Here is a 21,485-nt window from a genome sequence, read left to right on the forward strand (position 1 = left end):
AAATGCCAAGAATTCGATGAGCTGCTTTGCTGTGATCTTCTCATCCTCTTTTCATACCTCTGTTGAAAAATGATCCTGCCAACCCCTTAGCTGTCTTTCATCTTTCAAAGTATTTGAAGAACATTTTGGTCTCAGCGTGAGCATCTGTTGCAAGGTATCTTAAAATTCTTCTTCACCCTCTTAATTTCCTGTTTACATTTGACCTGCCCTGTTTTATGGATTTTCCTGTTCTCATTTTCATTCTCCTCACTTTCATAAATTTCCTGATGTTCTTTTCTTGACTTTCCTGACACATTTTGAGCAGTACATCCACCTATATATCTGAAAAGGAGTAGAGGGGAGACTTTTATCTTTAATCATTCAGTGTTTTAGTTCGAAGTTGCCAATAATGCATCCATAGTCAGTTTACTGTTTTCTTTTCTAAATTCAGAATATTTTCTCCTTTCTTTGGGTCTTTCTAGCACCAGCAGAAATAAAAAAATTGACTTTTGCACAAATGTGGCTTTACAAACTAACTGAATTAGAAGTAAGGCAGTGGGGTTGATTGTCTTTGAAATTAGAACTGTTAGTTTTGAATTTTCAGGTGTTGTATACTGAATTTTTAAAAATCTGATGATGTAAAAGAAGATGCCTCTCATTTTTTTAGTGATCAAAATACCCACAAATCCCATTTATTTTTGTCATTTAGATTATGGTGATATAGAGTTGCATTCAGCATTCTTGGATAACTGAACATATATGTACACCTGAATTTTATGAATGTGGCTATGATTTTTATAATTGGATTTCTTCAGGAAAATGCACCACTTTGGAGCACTGTGGTGGTGTGATTGTAATATCGTGAATCATTTTCCTGATTGTTAATGGCTAAAGTAGTAAAGATTGTTGGTGATTCTATAATAGTGATTCTATTCTATTCTATTCTATTCTATTCTATTCTATTCTATTCTATTCTATTCTTATTATAGTCCCATACTTCTGGAGGGATGTTGTTTTACTAGATGACACAAGATGCTGTATGGGGAAGTGAGAGGTATTGGCAAGCAGATGAGAGGTGATGCTGTAAAAGTGAGAAGTAGCGTGGGATTGTGGGATGTGCACTTCTTGTTTCTCCTAAATTACAGTAAGAAAGTAGTTAATATAACTGGCAGTGATTACCGCTTATGCTTCAGATTTAATGTCTAGCTGAGATTAATTAGAAGATTTCTCACAACAGTGAGATCTTGGAGCACTCTCTTAATTACTGTTAGGAGAGGAAAAGGTACCTTTTGCTTTCTTAAGGGGTAGCCATAGCCTGATGAATGCTTTTCAAAAACTTTACATGACCTGGTTGTTGGCAATAGTGTCTACCCAAATTCAACGACCTGAGAAGTTCCTTCCAATCTCAAATTACTGTAAGTGCTATGACTTGTGTGTAGATTCAGGAAAGCATTATTAGCAGATTACCTAATGACTCAGTTGGCAGCTGGAAGTTTTTTGCACATTTTAAAGGATAAATGAAGTTAATTAAGGATATCGGGCCAAAGCTTTATGCTCAGTTTTGATGCCTGCAGCCACGGAATTGTCTATTTAAGGTGCTCAAACCTCAGCCCAGTATATCTATTGGTGGTGAATGTAAACTTCAGATGTATACTTCATGAGGTGCTTACATTTCTTGGGTAAATGTTTACCAGTCTAGCGTTTTAACATTTGATAGAAAAATACGTTCTGTAGAGCCTACATGGTTATTTACTGTCAACTTTAGGGAGTTAATTTTAAATGGCTGATTTGCAAAATAGATTTAATTTTGAAGTTATTGGTTTGATTTTAGGAATACTGGTGTTTTAAGGGGTGAGTAGAAATAGGGGGAAATGGCTTATGTAGGTATAAAAATTATGTGAAAGAGTTAGTTAATTCTTTTATGAGCAATACCTCAAGGTTTAGGGAGGTTTATGTTCTTTGAACAGATTTGAAAATACTCAGTATAATGTATGTTCTGTGTCTCCTAGTACACAGAGTGTGTTTAGGGAACATGGATTTCCTTCCATTTTGGAAATTTTTCCAGTAAGTCATTGTCTGCCGTGTATGTGAAGTACTGTTTCCTTGGAACTGAATTTCTCTGATCTTACATCTTCTGACCCTTGATAAACACACAAGTCATCTACTCCCATCCCCTGTGATAAGCTCCCGAAATCTCAGAGAGCACTATGAAACAGAAGTGCCGCAAAGCTACAGCACACAGCTTTGAATAAGTATTCACTAACTGATTAAATCTATTTATATCATGTAAAAATAGCTTATCTTTGGGTCTGGTCAGAAAATTGCGAACAATCTTGCAATTCCATCCTTTCAGGTGGGAATTGCTACCCCTTAGCTAGAGCAGCAGGGGTGACTGAATGCGTTGGTCGGGGCTGTTGGCGTGTGAAGTAAAGCGAGATAAATCCAAACATTCAGCTGCGATGTTTCATCTGAGGGTTGCTTTTTTGAGAGCATTAATTCAATTGCTTTGTGATTGTTGGACCATATTCTTAGTTTGTGACGTTCGGAGTATCTAAATGAAGGGTGTGATGTATGTATGCAAGAGCGATGTTTCTCGTTTCAAGGAAATGGCAGAATGTTAAAGTGCTTTCTGCTTTTTCTGTATTTTCATTACTTGCAATAACGTTAAGGAGAATTTGACATCTGATAACAGAAGAAGATGTTTATGAACTTTAGGTCAGTTCTTGGTTAAGTCTAAAAAATCTATAGTAACTTCAAATGATGTTTATATCACATTTTCTAGAAATTGTATTATAAATTTCACATCACATTGTTACACTACAAATTGGAAATATTCTGGAAATATTAGACACCATTTTGGAATATAATATCCAAATGTACTTGCTTTTTCTCATACCCTTTGTGTGCTTCAAAGCTGAAGAAAATGAATTTTGAGACTCAATTAACATGCTGTGTCATGCCATTTCATCTGATTAAGTGGAGAACTTCTGTAATCAGTTGGATGAATCCCACACACGCTGGTGAAAGCAGTATACACGTTTAAAATATGCTAATTTGTGTCTTACTCATATCAAAAAATGGGCTTTATGTAGGCAGAGTTCAGTCTGCAGTGGAAAGGTTTGGATTGGTTGATCGTTTTTTGACTAAAAATATTTGCTTGGTAAAAATATCCCTAGTTGTTACTGTTCTCACACTTTTCATACAATAATTATTCCTAATGGTAAGCTTATTTCGTGCTGAAGGCTTCAGTTCAGCAACACACTTGAAGTCACGCATGACTTGCATCATACTGGATCATTCTGACTATTTTAAAGGCATAATGGATGTGCTTGAATCAGACACACATTTAAGTACCTTGTTGAATTAGTGCCTATGTGAAAATTGTTTTTCTCCTCAACATAATCAAATTTGGAACTGGAAATGACCTTGTGTAGATGGTTTTTAGCATTTTTTTTCTGAATTGTGCCACCATCAGTTGTTGCTCGCTTTAATATTTGTGGCTTTGCAGCTATCCAGACAGTTGAATTATTTTGTGTTCATCTTCACAATAATTATATGCCTCCCGACTGCCTTTTCAGTTTATATGTAAAATTAGCATTTTACCAACATTGCTATTGTTTAAAAAATAGCAATGTGAAGTCTGGTTGTCCAGAGAATTAGTCTCAGTTTAATGTGGATAGATACAAATTTAAATTCACAGTTATATGAGGTGTAACATAAATTTTAAAAAGCATAACTTTCATCTATATGTGTAGCTATTTAGATATTTATTTACCTTGTCTTCTATATTTTAATATTTTTCAGACAAGTATAAAAGAAGGATTACTACTGAAGCAAACCAGTTCTTTTCAGAGGTGGAAAAAGCGTTATTTCAAACTTCGAGGTCGTACCCTTTACTATGCTAAAGATTCAAAGGTAATTCTATACTATTAGTGTCTAATATCATATACTTGTAACTTCAATTTTGTTTAGATTTATAAGTGCAATAATAACAATAATTTAATGATTTGTTAGTGATTGTTTTATTAAAAACTGCTGTATATAAATGTAGTGTGTTAACTAAGGAAGACTGGTGATTTCTCTTGATTTTTTTTTAATGTTTGTCACCGTTATTTTAACCTTTTTGACTATTCAGACAAACAATAAATTCATCTTAAGGAGTTGTGTTTTTTTGGGGGGGAGTGGCTCTCAGGCAGTCAAATCTAACATTTATAAAAAAAAAAAGTAAAAATTGGATAATGCTCAGAAGTTATCCCTCAGACTGAATCCATTAAAACTCTTTTAGTCTGATGCCCATATTGCCATTCAAGAGGTGGAAATGGTTACGTGAAATCATGATAGGAAGATTTTGTGCCAAAACCGATACATAAGGGAAAAAGCTGTCTCCCATCAGTGGAAATTTTTGGTGGGAAAATTGGGGGTGGGCAGAGGGGAATACTTGTCTTCTTTCCGAAAAGCATTTCCTCCCTCCCCCTCAGGGCCGGGACTGAGCCGAGAGCATTTTGGCTCGTTGGACTGGCTCAGATTGTGCTGTTCCATAGCGATGGACATTACTTTTCTTTACCCTGAGGGGTTGCAGCAACTCATGGGAGCTGTAGGTGAGGTGCTTCAGGTCTCCATCATTTTCTATAGCCTGATCTTCTCAATAAAACTATTACTGAGGTGTGGAGACCTGTCTCTGTAGGACTACGTGACTATAATTGCATGATGCGCGGTTGCGTGGCTGTGATGAATCAAGGAAAATATCATCTCGCCGGGGAGTCCAGCACCAAAGTACCTCTGTTGTCACACTTCTCTGCACACGGTGCTACCACGAGCAGTTTATGTAAAGACTTAATAAACACGGCTAATAACATTTCTGAGAATGGCAACATCATCTGTGCCGTAAGAATGAGTAAAGGAGGTGTAATGAGTAGGCAACTATACAGATACTCCGTAACGTTGAATCCAGACATGCTGAAACTCCCCCAACATCGATTCTCCTTCCCATGGCGTGAACGAAGAACAGCATGGTATGGCTAGAAAAAGGGGGAGGCATTTTTGTTGGTCTTCCCTTCTGCGCTACAAAACCCATCATGAGTTTAACAGAACCTAATTAATCCTTTGCCAGAGGCTGGGGTGTTTAAAGAAGACATATATTTCTCTTGCTGGAACATCAGACAAAGGAGTGGAAGGGATCTCTTCAGGCCCTTGAGCTCCATTTTCTCATATGGATATTGTATCATAGATTCCCCTTCATGAATTTAGAGTTCCATTATAAAACTGATTAATTAATTTATGTTTTACTGTGAAAGAGCGTGAGTCTGTTTCCTCTGACACCACATTTATGCTACACGGTAGACACCCCGAAGCTGCATCTATTAAAAAAAAAAAAATCCTTAAAAGAGATTTTAAAGCAATATAAATATATATATTTGGATCCGCTTTTTTATGCTCTCATGTACCACTTAGATAGCAAATAGGACTGTGTTTAGGTGTCAAATAGGAAGTTTTATCACATCATCAGTATTTTCTATTTTTTCACCACTTTTTTTTCTATTTTTGTATTCCAGTTGGAATGGACACAAGGAAATGAAAGCACAGACTGTAAGCATACCTGAAAGTGGACTCCGACTACATTTAATGTTTTTATGTTCTTTTCCATTCACAGTCTCTAATATTTGATGAAGTTGATCTGTCAGATGCCAGTGTAGCTGAATCAAGCACAAAAAATGTCAACAACAGCTTCACGGTATGGAAACACTATAATGCTGGTCTTGAAAGCTGTGGATAGACCGTTACTAAGAATCCTCTGAATTGCTTCTTACTTTCCTCTATTTGGAAATAAAATGTCCTTTTTTTGGAAGTGATATAAGGTATCAGAACAATATCACATCAGCTATTGATAATTTTGTTTCTGGTTTGTTGGGGGTTTTTTTAGCAGAAATGAGAATGTTAGATAACATTTGCTTCAAAAGAGGATGATATAAGGCATTAAAAATTTAGCAAGATACAGTGTTAGTACACTGGGGACAGTGGAGGGAGGAGGTGCCGATCTCCTCTCTCTGGTGACCACTGATAGGAGACGAGGGAATGGAGTGAAACTGCGCCGGGGAAATTCAGGTTGGAATTTAGGAAAATGTTATTCACTGAGAGGGTGGTCAGTCACTGGAACAGAGGTCACAGCACCAAGCCTGTCAGAATTCAAGGAGCATCTGGGTGATGGTCTTAGTCATATGATTCAGTTTTAGGTAGCCCTGCGAGGAGCAGGGAGTTGGACTTGATGATCCTTATGGGTCCCTTCCAACTAGAGATATTCTGTGATTCCATGATGGTGTAATTTTGTGTGGGGAAGAAAAGTGATTTTTTTTCCCCCTTTTTTTTTCCCCCTTTTTTTTTCCCCCTTTTTTTTTCCCCCTTTTTTTTCCCCCTTTTTTTTCCCCTTTTTTTTTCCCCTTTTTTTTTTTCCCCTTTTTTTTTTCCCCTTTTTTTTTTCCCCTTTTTTTTTTCCCCTTTTTTTTTCCCCCCCTTTTTTTTTTTCCCCTTACAATGTTTGGTGTTTTGGTAATCTTTATAATCCTTTAGGCCCACTCAATATCTCATAGTTCACCAAAGGTGTGTTTTGTGTCTAGTATCAAGACTTCTGGGGAAGACGGTAGTGAAAAAAGAAATCTCAGGGGCTACAGCTTTAACAGCTTTGGAGACACTATTTATGTTCATGTCCTGGGTAATTTAGGGCAAACAGTGTTTTCTCTAAGGAGTCTTCAAATTCATTTTGAAAAATTATTTGGATTTATAGCTCTTCTGGACTGAAGTGTCATCTGATTTGACTGTGAAATATGGTAATAGTCATCATCACGCTTAATCTTCTGGCTTCTTTCTTTGTGTTTGCCTGACCCAGTCTCCCAGCAACACAGCTCCATGAAGTAAGACATCCCTGGCCTTGCCTGCGCTGGTTTGGAGTCGGGGGGTTGGGGGGTGGGTGGTTAGCTTTCAAGCAATACTCCTTATAAATAAAAAGAAAAGTTTCTTTTTGTGGTTTTTTTTTCCCCTTCCATCTTAAAAAAAGATAATCCAGCTTTTCTCAAAAATACTCTTTTTTTTTTCTTTATGTTCTAAGTGCTCTGTTAGCATTCTCTTTGTTAAAAAAGCAAAAGTTAAATCTTTTAACTGTAGCTTTCTCTAGTTAATGTATTCCTCTTGTTTCTTTGTCCTAATAGGGTATATTTTTAACACAAACTTATGTAGATGGAATATACACCAAATGAGCATTTTTCAAGGAAAACACACCTTTAAAAATGCACATTAATTTATTTTTTTTTTTTTAACAAATCCTTTTGTCATTTCACTGAAATCGCCTCCTCCCTTCAATGTCCTGCCCCCAGTTTATAGAAGCTACTGGTTTGCTGCTTTTTTCCTTTCTAGTTTGTCTGTTTGGAGACAGAGGTGTGCATGTCAAGATTTTCCATGCTCTTTTTTTGGATAAAACTCAAGTCCTAAAATTAGTCATAAGACACAGATTTAAGGTTGAGTTTATTTGTATTGCGCATGCTTGCAGAATATTTTATGTAACTAAATATCAGTGTTTATTCACCAGAATTACTTTTCTTTTCTTACTACAAACAAATTGAGGTTAAGCAGAAAGTTGAGATAAATAAATATCTGCTAATTAAAATCAGAAGCTGCTAAACTTAAGTCAGCTCATCTGTTTCAGTTTTTTTCTGTATTGCTGATGATACTACTTTTCAATGAACAACCAACTCATTTCTAGCAAATAGTTTGTAGTGAAGAAGCTTGCGCTAGGGTGCCTTGTAGTAGATTATAGGTGTTTTGTAGTGCTGAGCATCCTCATCTAGAGGCTATTAAACAGAGGAAAAGGTGTCCCTTGACTTTAGAGGCTTTATATGAGACCCTTAAGGCCAGATTCTTCCTGCTTGCTTTTTAGTCTCCTAAGTCTGTGGGGAGAGAGAAGAGGTTCAAGAAGCCAATTCAGCCCGTGGAAGATATGCATCACCCTCTCCATCAGCCACATCAGGGGCCCACAGGGGCTTTTGCTCTCCCTGTGCCTGCAGTTCAGTGGCCTGGGTGGGCGCTGAGTCCTTGCAGTGGTGTTGGGTGCTCTGCTGAAGGTTTTTTCCACAGCGCTTTGCTTCAGGCCTCAGTGGGTGGTTTATGTTGTCTCGGCACGTCCTGAGGAGTACAGCTGCACAGCATGTTACCTCTTTGGGGAGACTTTGGGGATGAATCAGTCTCCGATCTTTATTGCACACAATCAGATGGGGCAGCGACCGATTCTGCTGAGAGCTGTAATTCCTCATGCGTTTTGGTTTGCAGGGATGGAAGATGGCTTGTTGATATCTCAAGTGCATTAAGAAAAATGTCTTTATAGTTCTCGAAACAAGACTTGAGACTGAATGAGGCTGAATCATGCTCTCCAGCATGCAAGCACGGGCATGTGGAACATTGGTGGTGTGATTTTGTTCTAACAGGTATAAGGAATCAGATTTTAAAATACTAAAATGATTCTCGAACAGGCATATTCAATTAATGAAGTTCCTCAGGGCAACAAAGGCGATTATGAATTGTGATTTAAAAGGAGATTTTGACAGGTTAGCTTTTGGCTTAGGTTTAGAAACCTAAGAGGTAGACCTCTGCCTTGCTTTTGATGATGAAGAACTTCTGATGCACTTTGATTAGAAAAAAAATCCGTAGATGTTAACCATGCTGCCTTTCAATCTTGAGCCACATGGATGTGTAAAGTGCCCTGGGTTATTATAAATCCATCCTAGACGCTCATGTAAAATGCACAGGCATCATGTGACAGCACCTATATTTAGTCCCTCCAAACTGATGTTTGAAACATTTAATTCAGTTATGCTCTTCTGTGATAAATACGATGGAATATAATAATTTCAGGGTAGAAATACTGGCTTTGAGGCATTACTTCATATAGACATTTGATTTAGGTTAGGTTAACAGCTAGTCCATTTAAGGCTTTTCCACAAAGCCATGGAAACTCGATTTGCGTACTATATTTATATTCAGAAAAGTGAAAATCTAGACCAGATTAATTCTGTTACCTAATTGTGCCTGAGAGTTAACAGAGGAAATAATTTCACTGTTGTTCTGGAAGGTGCCCTCCAGGAATATGAGAATTAACATACTGGATGATGAGGATTCGGCTCACCCTAACTTCAGGGTGGGATTAAACAATGGGTTTGTAGACCCCTAAATTTATGTATGTAGCGTAATATTAATAGTTCTTTAAAGCAGATTCCTATAATTACTCAATTCAGTATAGACTACACAGATTATTAAATAACTCTGGTTTAGCTGTGATAAGAGCTTTGTCATCCAGGGTACCTAAAATGTAGAACCCTGCTTTCAGCTTTCTGAATCAGGTGCTGAATCAAGTACTTTTTGTTGAATATGCAACTTCTGAAAGTGGTCATCTTGTGAGGGAGGAAGCTGCAGTAGGCAAATCTGCTGTCCTGGAAAGTCTACTGCAATTCTTAGTAATTAGAAATTGGCTGGAAATGAGACCTTATATTCCATCCAATAACATTGATTACTTGGATTCTGGGTATGCTTGCAAAAATGTCTAATATCATAAATTTTTGCTGATTTCTTGGTTTTAGTGATGCTATAGACCATATAGACCATAGAGTTCAATTATTTATTCTGTGGAAAAATACTTCCTTGGACAGTTCTTAATGTGCTGGGCTTTAATTAAGTATTCTCACCTAGAGTTATGAGGCGAAGGCAGCAGAAACCTATAAACCATCTGTTCTTTATTTTATATTTTTTATTACCTCCTTTCAAATTGACTGTTTTCCTAGGTGAATAATATTTTAAAACATTTTTCTATACTCTTACCTGTTCTTGCCGTCCTTCTGTTATTCTGCAGCATCATTTTGTAAGTGAAGTGACCAGTTTGGCAGTCAACGAGCACAAGTCACGGATATTTGGGACTATTTTCTGAATTAATGCTTATTTACATTCCTTATGGATCCCACATTTTGTCTGTTTTCTTCATTTTTTTCTTTTATCTTGTATAATGATACTGAGATCCTTTTGCTGTTAATTTAGAGCTGTCTCTAATTCTTAAATACTTCTTGTATGGTTCTGTGGTTTTTCTCTGGTGTGTATTTCTTTGTTTTTACTAACACTGTTTTTTCAGGTCACTGCACTGTCTGTTTAATACCTTACTTGGCCTTGGTGATCAAGGGGGTAACTAAGTAGCCAAAATTTTCTGCTTTCTGTAAATGTTGCTGTATCACTCCTTTACACTTCTCTTCTAGTTTAAGAATTGCACCACAAAATTTTGTAAGAGAATAATAAGGTGCCTATTTTTTATTAATCTTTTCCCATATTAAAAACTCTTATTATTCCTTCTTACTTTTTTAATATCCCTTAGCTTTTTATCTCATCACATGATTCGGACATAAAAATTATTCGTCTTCTCAGTTCAATGATTGAACTAAAAATAATTATGGGTCAACCTGATGTTTTAACATTTTTGAACAAAGTACTAAATATAGTTCAAATTAAAGGGATTAAATTTTGTTTTAAAATATTTTTTCCTATTACATAAAAAAACCAAACCAACAAACCCAACATGAATGGCATTTCATCAAAGTTAGTCCCTCAATGTAATTTTGTTACAAAAAGTTAAAGGGTTTTTTCCTCTGATTTCCACTTTTTTGGGTCAGTCTTAGCAGTTCACTTTGACATGAAAGAAGAGGGCCCTGCTTAGTATGTTTTTAAACAAAAAAAATTTTATCCAGTTGTCTGCGATCTCTTTGATATTCTGTAAATTTGGATAGATTTTGAAAAACTAAACATTTGTGTTTGCTGATTTTTCTGCAACCCATCATTTTGTGATGGTTAGGTATTTTTATAGGTTAGTGAGGCCAAATACTCCATTTGAGCAACTGTGCTTCAACTGTGGTTAAAATTTATATTGTTTTCTTCCATTTTATATTGTTTTCTTCCAGAACTCCGATTACCTTATTTCCTATCCATATTTCTGAATGTAGCATATCCTACGTCTTGGCTGGGGATGTAAAGTTTACTGGCATATAATTTATGTGGAACCAGCTTAAAGCATAAACCAATTCTTTTCATCTTTGAATCCTCCTGTGCAGCCGATGTTTTTAATGGGAGGTTGCCCAGTTGTACTAGAAACCCAATTCTTGTGATTCGTCACAATTTGAAGTTGGATATTACAACTGGGCCTGAAGGCGTATTGCTTTTTAGCAGTTTTTCAGCCCTGCCGCTTCTGACATCAGTCAGCTTGCTGCCCATCGTTGAGATTAGCAGCTTCTAACCGATTTTAGAAAATTAACTTTTAATATTCACGATGGGCTTTGAAAACAGAATGTGTTGCCAGACCTTTGCCACATGTTGGACAGATAGTCGGAATTTCTTAGACTTGGACATATTTTGCTTCCTTTCTTGCCACTCAGATTTTTTCAGAGTTGTTATCGAGGCTTTTCTGCAGAGACTACAAGAAGTTCAGGGAATGTGAGAACTGCTTAACCTTCCCCAAGCCACATCAAGAGGAAATGAGAAGAGCCATTTCCCAAAGGAGTTTAGAACCTTTCATCTTTGGGTTTGGGCACTCCAGTCTTCTGTCTTTTCAAATATCAGAGACAGAGAGATAGTCCCAAAGCTGGAAATAATTATCTGAATACTATTTTTTTCTTATTTAAATAATCTAACATCAATTCAGTTTTATTACTGACTCTTGATTTGCCCCAAGTTCAGGGTCTTGAGCTTTATTTAAGTGCAGAAAAGCTAATGGATGCCATTGGAGGTATTTCTCTGAGGCTGTCCTGCTTGTTTCAAAATCCAGTTTACTGCAGTTCGGTCTCAGTGGACATCAGGAGACGGTTTCTTTACTCATAGCTTCAAGCCTCTTTCAGACACTATTCTACCTCAGTCTGTTTTTTTCCTGAGGGCCACTCACCCAAAGGCTGCACTGACCTTTTCCTGGCTTTCTGCTGCTTCTCCTTCACTGTCTTTCTTATTTCTGTAGTTTGGTGATAACCATCATACTTCTGTATTGGGAGACTCCTGGGATCATGGGGTCAGCGCTCACCCTCAAGGCTCTGGCTTGTTCCAGGCTTGGGGTGGTTTCCCCTGGTTTCAGCTATTGCTAAGCAAATTTTATTCACTGCCTTGCTCTTAACCTGGATCATTAAACTTTCTGCTTTGCTCTATAGGAATACTCTGGAGCACAGCTATCTGCAATTTTTTTTCTTTGTGAAAAATGTATTTTGAATAAATTTCTACATACAGTCTCTGCTGATGTTCCCTTGAAGGGAGACATTCTTGCTAGACTTCTCCCTTTAATAAACCACAGGGACACGAAAGGAATGAATTTGTGTTTGGAAACATGTTTGTGTTCCGTGATGAATTTACATAAACAAAATTTCAAATAGTTTACACATTAAATTTACTTAAGTGAACACAGTCTTGTGTGAACACTCTTTAGCCTGCATGGATCTCTGCTGTAGTTGTATCTTAATTCAACTGAATAGTAATAATAATAATAACAACAACAACAATAATAATAATAATAGTGATCCAGGTATGGATAATGAGCTTATGTTAGTATTGTGAAATTATTTGTGTGAAAGAAAAAAGAAATATCAGTGAAGTGCTCTGTGCTGTGTGTGGTGCTATCCTTAGGATTCCTCTCAGCATACATTACATCATATTTATCCTCTAGATTTGCAATAATTTCCTGGGCTTGGGTACACTTTGAAATTTCCTTTGCATTCCAGCTGAGTGTTAACATTGCTAACAGTGTATACTGATGATGGTGGGAGTTCAGACACATTTGCAGATGTCTTTACTTAAAGTACCTTCCTCTGTGAGCCAAATCCCACTCTCAGAAACATTGCATTTTAAATTTTGCCTTTGGCGTTATAAGAAGGGTCAGTGTGTGGCACCATTTCAAGATGGGGGAATGGCATATCCAGACATTCCCCATGCCCTGTTTGCAGTCTGGCGCAGAGGTCCTGGAGTGACATCCGTGAAGATCTCGGGGCCTCTTGTTATCACTGGGAGGTAGAATATGGCTGGAAACGGCTCAATTCCTGTGCTGGCCTCACCAGTGTGACTCAGCTTTGCACGGGTAGCTAACTCTTGGGATGGATTTAGTTTTTCCCTAGTTGTGAACTATCTGCTGTTTCATACGGATGCTGATTAGCCTCTAAATGACGAAGGCTTTTTGATGTTCCCAGCTCAAGCAATACCCAAACCACAGAAAGAGAGGGGAAGTGCTTTGTGTTCCATTTTGTTCAATTTTCCACTCAGGGCTGGGGTTTGGGTTCGTTTTTTTTTTTCCTTCTATATTCAGGCAGCTTAGAAACAAATCAAAAACTGAAATAGCAAATTAATATGCTGAGGGGAAAAAAAAGAAATAGACAAAAGCAATTAGTGTTCACTTGTGATGCACTTAGGTTTTTTTCCTCCATTTAGTGTTTGCTCATTTTCCCCCGCCCTCTGTCAGTGACAAAAAAACCGTAATGAAGCTGAGAGCTCTTTGGGTAGCTTTGGGTGTGACTTTCAAGTTTTAAGCTCCTTATCTCTGACTTGATGCACTGTCTCCCTTTCCCTAGAGTGTCTGGAGATGTTGAAGCTTTAAGTTTCGTTATGAAAAAGCAATAAAGCATTTCAGCTGTGAGGCTAAAATCCATAGATAAATCACTTGGGACTGAGCTATTACAAGAAAGCTGAATACTTTTCAGAAGAGGAAAACAAGGAGTTGCTTACAAATGTGACCATTCTGGGCTATATTGTACGTTTTGGTTCTACTTAGATTTACATTTCAAGCTTAAGCAGAATTTTTTCGAAAATAGCTCACAGAAAGTATCTCTTTTTCTTCCTTTAGCTTCCTAAGAGTTTCTTTAATTTGTGAAACATGATAAGAAGATTTGCATAGAACTAAATGCATGAAACATATCTTTTCTTTCCTTGTCTGAACTCACGGTATAGCAGCGGTGAAGCAGTTGGAGTGTTAGGAGAACAAGCACTGAGGATTGTTTTATGCTTACCTATTCTCTGACATTTCTTTCTCTTCTTGCTTTAAAAGTGGTTAAAATACCTGGAGAAACCTTGAAAAGTATCCCTCAGTGCAGTTCCTGTATACCAAATAATTTTATAAACAAAGGCATTGGTGTAAACTTTGAATAAATTTCCTGCTTCTAGTGAACAAGGATCCCTGGCTTCAAGCAGCTGGATCATGTTTAAACAGGCATCTGTTATTACAGATGAAAAAAATAGTCACTTGCTGGTTTATTTAGTATAACTTTGCACCTAATGCCATTAAAGATACAACTAAATGTTTTCCTTTAAGCACAGAAGCCATCCCATCTGATAGACGTGTAATGAGCTGGTGAAGCTGGAGCTAAGGGCACAGCAGTGCAAAGTAACATGCTCAACAAAACCTTATGTAAGGCCTTTGAAGAAACGTGCAGGCCTTGAACTATATATAGCAGTTTCCAGTTTACATTTACATGAATGGTTTATTGGGTTTGCTATATTTAAATACTGATTTAAGATAAATTTCTAATTCTTCAGTCCAAACTCATGAAAATTTCCTACCCTGCTGCTTGTAACTGTCCTGTTATAAAGTTATACTTCTGAAGGAACAATGTTTTTCTGTTAGCAGTTGGTCAACATTGGATACATGAGGTCAAATTTTGGCGAGCTGTAGATTTCTGACAAAGTGACCTTTGCTGGATACTTTCTGCATCTGTTTTACAGTTGGAGGCTGGACATGTCCTAACTGCATCACTTGATTTACCTGGATTCTGTTTTCACAGAATCATAGAGTGATTTGGGGAGTGGAAGGGATCTCTGGAGGTCATCTGGTCCATCCTCCCTGCTGAAGCAGGGCCACCTAGAGCAGGCTGCCCAGGACCACGTCCAGGTAGCTTTTCAGTATCTCCAAGGATGCAGACTCCATAACAACCCGTGCAAGTGCTCAGTCACCCTCACAGTAAAAAAGTGTTTCCTAATGTTCACGCAGAGCCTGCTGTGTTTCAGCGTGCGCCCATTGGCTCTTAGCCTGTCACTGGGCACCACTGGAAAAAGCCTGGTTCTGTCGTCTGCACCCTCCCTTCAGGTAGTTACGTATATAAATAAGATCCCCCCGAGCCTTCTCTTCTCCAGGCTAAACAGTCCCAGCTCTCTCAGCCTCTCCTCACATGTCAGATGCTCCAGTCCCTTCATCGTTCTTGTGGCCCTTCACTGGACTGTGTCCAGTATCTCCATGTGTCTCTTGTACTGAGGAGCCCAGAACTGGACACAGTACTCCAGGTGTGACCTCACCAGTGCTGAGCAGAGGGGCAGGTTCATCTCTCTCAACCTGCTGGCAACACTCCTTCTAGTGCAGCCCAGGATACCATTGCCCTTCCTTGCCGCAAAGGCACATTGCTGGCTCGTGTTCCATTTGTTGTCTGCCAGGACCCCTGGGTCCCTTTCTGCCAAGCTGCTTTCCAGCTGGGTGGCCCCCTGCACACACTGATGACTGGGGTTGTTCCTCCCCAGGCGCAGGACTTTGGACTTCTCCTTGTTGAACTTCATGAGGTTCCCGTCAGCTTGTTTCTCTAGCTTGTTGAGGTTCCTCTGGATGGCAGTTCAGCCAACCCTCTGGCATATTAGCTACTCCTCCCAGTTTTGTGTCATCAGCAAACTTTCTGAGGGTACACTCTGCCCCTTCATTGAGATCATTAATGAAGATGTTAAACAGGACTGGACCCAGTATTGACTTTTGGGGTACACTGCAGATTAATGGCCTCCAACTAGACTTTGTGCCACTGATCACCAGTCTCTGAGCCCAGCCATTCAGCCAGTTTTCAATCTGCCTCACTGCTCATCCAGCCCATACTTCATCAGCTTCTCTATAAGGATCTTAAGGGATAGTGCTGAAAGCCTTACTGAAGGCAAGTCGGACAAGATCCACCTTTGTGTCTTCATCCACCAAGCCAGTCGTTTCATCATAGGTTATCAGGTTGGTCAAGCATGACTTCCCCTTGGTGAATCCACGCTGACTATTCCCGATCACTTTCTTGTCTTTCATGTGCCTGGATGTATTCTGGGAGGTGCTTTTTCATTTTTGCTAGATGTGGTATAAGGCAAGGCCACCTAAATTACCCAGCTGGATTCTACTCCAGGGTGAAGTCAGAGTAGGCCTTATACCTATTTCTGTGATGTAACCTCTTTTGTCCTGCCTTTTAGTTAAGCCCACTTGTCCTGGTGACTGGTGCTGGAGACGCTGTGTGGGACTAACCCTTTTCTTCCTCCTCCTAAGAGGTTTTATTGTGGGGGCCAAAACCACACATTACTTCATTACTTGTGAGCTTGGCAACAGTGAAATAGGAGAAGGCAAGCAAAAAGAGGGAAGCAACATTTTAGTGGAGTAGACAGAGCTAATTGTTCTGATTATAAATTCTGTATTGTACTCAGGCAAATATAATAGCCATTTATTACTTGCCTTGCTTTTAAATCCTCTGTTCCCTTTGTAATTTATACTTTTGCCTGTCTCGGTTCATCTTGAAAAATAATAGTGACAATTCATCATAAATCACCAACAACACCTTTGATAGTGACAGTACTATTATAATTTATTTAGTATCCTGAATCCAAGAAATTAAAGTACTGTAGAAAGCTGCCCAACTGTTAGCACTGTGATTTTTGCAGACAAGTCTGGTATGGGTACATCAATGACCCCAGCAGTCTACTCCCACCACTGTGATGGAAGTGCATTCATCCGTCACATTCATATGGACCCACCTGCATGATGTCAGGGAAATTGAGGGGCAAACCGAAAGTAGGGGAGGCATAAGATGTTACCCTGGTATTTGCCAGAACTCACTTGCCAACGTCTAGAAGCACAGAGAGATTACAAAGCATTAAATCTGTTACGTTCGTGCCCCAGGCATTGGGTCTGGTCCCTAAGAGGAGAGGTGGGGGTGGTCTCTCTCGTTGTATCACCCTCTCTTCATTAGTTCCAGAAAAATATTTTAAAAATATCTGATCAAAGAACAGGAAAACCATTTCCCTGCCCCTTTCAGATTCTAAGTGATGATTCTACATTGCTAAGTCAATTCAAGATCGGCCATACAAAGTGCTATTAGTGTAATGACTGATAATAGTTTAGAGCAGCAGAAGGTGCCTTAATGCAAATATCATGTTGCAGGAAGCAGGGTGCTTTACAATAGCTGCTGCGTTGCTGCTGAGATGTAGACCATTATTTTCTTGATTAGCAAATGTAGCGTCTGCATTTTTCTTTGAATCAGTAAAGGAAACCAGAAATGCAGCCACCAAGCTTTGGGAACTGTGTTTTCTTATATATTGCTGATATGATAAAATATGTTAAAAATTGGGCAATAGGCTTTAATTAACTCTTGATTTTATTTTATAGATCGTAAGTCTAAATCCATTGGGTTGAAGGCAGATAGAATGTTCTCAGTAAAGTTAGCCCCTTTGAAAGTGAAATGTGCTTTCAAATTTACACTGAATTTAATGGCAATTTTATTTCCTTTCAAGATATTAAGCTTGTTCCTAACAGGTGCTGTCTGAAAGAAAAGTTACAGCAGTGGCCCAAAACTCAACCATGTAATTTTCATTGAAGTAATTTCCAGATGTGTATGTACATATATATGAGTACGTGTATATTGTTAGAAGCCAAATTATCCTAGTGTCAACATGTGTGAAAATCCCAATTTATGGCAAAACCTATGTGGTGGCAGACTGAACAATGTCCTCTTGTTCCCTCCTTCATTCCCCACTCAACCCCTCCTCTATTTTTCTGAACAGGAACATTATCGCAGTAATGGGCCATTTTTCCTCCTATCCAGACATTCTTTATTCCCTATAAAGTTTTAGGGCTTGTGTTGTTTGCCTTCAGCTTTTAGGACTGTATATGTTCACTCTTTCCTATGTCTACTGCGTTAAAAACATTTTTTATTCCTACTACCTCAATTTCGTTACTTTCCAATATACTGCAGTATCTGGCTTTGATAACTCTCTCTTCCAAAATCAGCAATGACGGCTTCTTGGCTACTTGACAACAGTAAAAATTTTCAAAGTAACTTAATCTTCTAAATTAAATCTACTTGATTTATTTATTTTTAAGGCTTTTTGTCTGTTTTCATCCTTCTTGATTTGTCTCCTGCTTTGTCAGCGTGTGAACCATTAGCACCTGAGTTCCTCCAAAATTTAAGAGTTTTCTCATTCTTATGTTGCCTCAGTGGTCTTCCTTTGGTTCTTGTGACACTTCCTTTGTCATTGTATTATATGATCTCTTCTTGTCTGTTAAGAGTTTAGCATATTCAGAGTGATATATAAATAATAATAATTGGAGCAGCAAACATTAATTTTAAAAAAAAGTAATAGGCAATAGAAGAAAAGATGCTGACTTTGGTCGGTAGCAGAAAAGATATAGGACTTTGAATATGACTAGATGCAAAGAGATAAGATTACTAGTAAAATCCACATTTACATGGCTGGAATGTAATTTTAAGGAGAATAAATCAATTTTAGTTTTGATTACGTCTGCATACAGGTTCAAGTATCTTGAATGCATTTAAGTTAGTTAATCGTAACTTTCTGTGGGCATCCATAAGAAAGCATGCCTTCTGTGTAAATGCAAATAAGAAGGTATAGAAAGTCATTCTCAGTTTAGGACAAGCAAGAACAGCTACACTGAGTTAGCGTACAGCTCATAAAACCATACTGAATCAAAGTCGTATAATAGTAATAGCAGGTACTCGAGAAAGGAGTACGAGCAGCAGAGCATGTACAGGGATTCTTCCCCTTGCGTAACTTGGCAACATTCACTTGTTGGATTTTGAGGACCTGCTGAGTTGAAGGTTTCAGGTATTGTGTTTTATAGTATATGATGCATCTGTTCATGATGAATTTGTCAAATACCTTTTTAGACATTTATAGTTCTGGTCTCCTAAACATCCTTTTGGAATACTTTTCAAGTCTAATTAATGCATTACATTTAGGAAAAAACACTTCTTGTTGTTTGCAAATAATTTCCTTGGTTCCCTGAGTTCTTATGTTACATGAAATATCTAATAAATAATGAGAGTACATCTTCTCCATGATTTTGTAGACTGAAATAGATGAGAACCTAAACAGACGGCTTAGTTTCTCTTTTATTTTTTTAAAGAAAAATCCCAAGCATTGTTGATATTTTTTGCATATAATGCATTTTTTCTTTTTTCATGTTATCATATTCCTTCTTGACGTTTGTTGTTAAAATATGTAAATCAAAGAGAATATGTAGTTTAATCATCATGTCGTAGATGTTATATTTACAAATATGTATGTCTTCCAACTTTCCACTTTATTTTTATAGCACAAATAATAATTGATCCTACAGTCATGGAATGATCAATATAGAGTTTAACTTTTAGAATGTTGAAGTGCTCTGAACTTTATTAAATTTATTGTGCTCTGAATTTAGTAAGAAGTCGGGATGTAGGATTTTCTGGTATGTTTACATGCATTAGTTGGCTATGTTTGGTGACATGGTTTGATTGCCAATACATGAATGTGTAGTACCTTTTGAGATGGCCTTTGCTGTCCTACTTGGCTTATTTATAGCTGTTGTTCTGGGTGCTATGGTCCTCTGTCATATTTACCTGTCCCATGCCGATGCTTTGGATACTAAAGGGCATCTCCATTGGCACTAGATAACTATGTATGAAGAACTGAACTAAGGCCTTGATTTTGGGAGGAGAGAGTGGCAGGACACACAGGGGATTTCTGTGATCAGTAGGATTAAAGACATGAGTAATATCAATAAATATTACTTGAAAAGATCAAGATTGTCAGGAGTCTTCAGCAATAAATGCAGCTGTTGTTGCTTAACGGCATTTCACAACATCTGGTTACAGGTTAGCATCAGTAATGAGCACGAGGGAAAGACGGACGCAAAGTGCAGACTTTTGGGAGGACTTGTCCTTACTTAATCCGTATTATAATGTCATGCTATATAATAGGAAATAATCTGGTGTGTGTATTTGCCCAAATAAGATTTCTGAGTCCACTGAAACCTGGAAATTCCAGCAGAATGCTGATTGTTGTTGGAGCCAGGGTTATATTATGATTTAATGGCTTTTCTGGGCTTCATTTGATGACCTGGCCTAGAAAAACATTTTGAAGTAATAAAGCGTCTGTTTGGCTCCAAACTAATGAGAGAAGCATTGCTCTTTGCATTAACTGTTCTTTAGGAAGAGCCGCGGAGAACTACTAATAAACTTTATTAAAAAGCTTAAGCAAGATTGAAGGAAATAGAAAACAGAGAAACTATTCCATTCCATGTGAAGTGAGTACATCAAAAAAAAAAAAAAAAGGAAAGCCCACAGGGTTTTTGCCTCTCCTCCATGTGACTTGCAGCTTGCTGCACTTCAGTTACGTTGCCTCTGAGATATGTTAAAGTGCAGCTCAGTTTAATGAAGAAGTGGATAGGACAAATCAAGGCTAGAGACTATTTACAGCAGAGATTGGGTAAGTAAATGCAGCTGTACAGAAGCGTTTTCTAATATTGTGCAATTGTTACAGTATCTAGCCTGTAGCATTTAACACAATACTCAGAGCTATCATTTTTTGGTGGTCCTTTCTTTGTTTTACTTCAGTAATTTGCAAGTGTGGGTGGGACATACTATGCGATGGATTTATGTATGAGACTGATAGAGGATTTAATTTTATTTTTTTCAGACATCCTACAAAAAAACAAATAACTTTCATTTCATGTACTTATTTTGTTTTAAATTCTTTGCTGTGTAAGTAACTGCTTTGTCTATTTTAGTGCAATGCTCAAAATAATTTCAGTGGGAGTTAGCTGATAGTTTCTGGTGCCTTCCTGTTATTTTAATTATTTTTCTACTGGTGAGGAAGAGGGGAAAACAGCTTTTAGTCTGAACCTCCTAGATACAGCATTTTCAGATTTCTAGAGTCCAGCTCTAGACCACTGAAAACTCCCCAGCATCAACTTGTTCCAGGAATTCATTCAACCATCCTAGTAGGATATGATTTCAGCTGTTTGCTTTTGTTCTCTGTGTCTTTTTATAAAGATTTGTATGTGTTCTTATACTGAATTTTATATAGAAAGTTCTGTTTTAAATTTATGTATGTTTAAATTTGTGTAAATTTAATAGCAATATACAAGGTAGAGAAATATGATGAAAGCTTTTTGTCGTTGTTGTTTAAGACTTCCAGGCTTTTGATTTTGATTTGGTCTTGTCTCTAGCAACTGGAATAGACCATGCAGTTGCTATAATGCTGTTATGAAATAGGATTGCAATCTTAGTCAATTACTAATTTCCAGAACAGTTGTTTTAGCAGTTTCGGTGCCTGCCATTTGAGTATTTAAATCTGAGTGCATAGACAAAGAGCTGAGGAGGCGGCACGATCAATATACATCAGAAAGACCTATACTGAAGCCTGATTCGAATCTTGGGAACTGAAAAAGGGAAAGCAAACTCCTTCATTGT

The 21,485-nt window shown here is 37.8% G+C and overlaps 1 protein-coding gene across 5 annotated transcripts in view; it reads left to right on the plus strand.

Moving 5' to 3' along the window:
- DGKH (diacylglycerol kinase eta) overlaps positions 1 to 21,485 on the plus strand; it is a 170,019-nt gene that overhangs the window by 85,457 nt on the left and 63,077 nt on the right. For 4 of the 5 annotated variants that reach the window (XM_054836041.1, XM_054836051.1, XM_054836076.1 and 1 more), the window contains 2 exons: positions 3,784 to 3,894; positions 5,630 to 5,710. In XM_054836041.1, the coding sequence (XP_054692016.1) occupies positions 3,784 to 3,894; positions 5,630 to 5,710 (192 nt within the window). Of the gene's footprint in view, positions 1 to 3,783; positions 3,895 to 5,629; positions 5,711 to 20,891; positions 21,014 to 21,485 lie in introns of those variants that run through there. The other variant, XM_054836060.1, reaches the window with a different exon arrangement.

This window comes from Grus americana, chromosome 1 (assembly GCF_028858705.1).
Source record: "Grus americana isolate bGruAme1 chromosome 1, bGruAme1.mat, whole genome shotgun sequence".
Lineage (NCBI taxonomy): Eukaryota > Metazoa > Chordata > Aves > Gruiformes > Gruidae > Grus > Grus americana.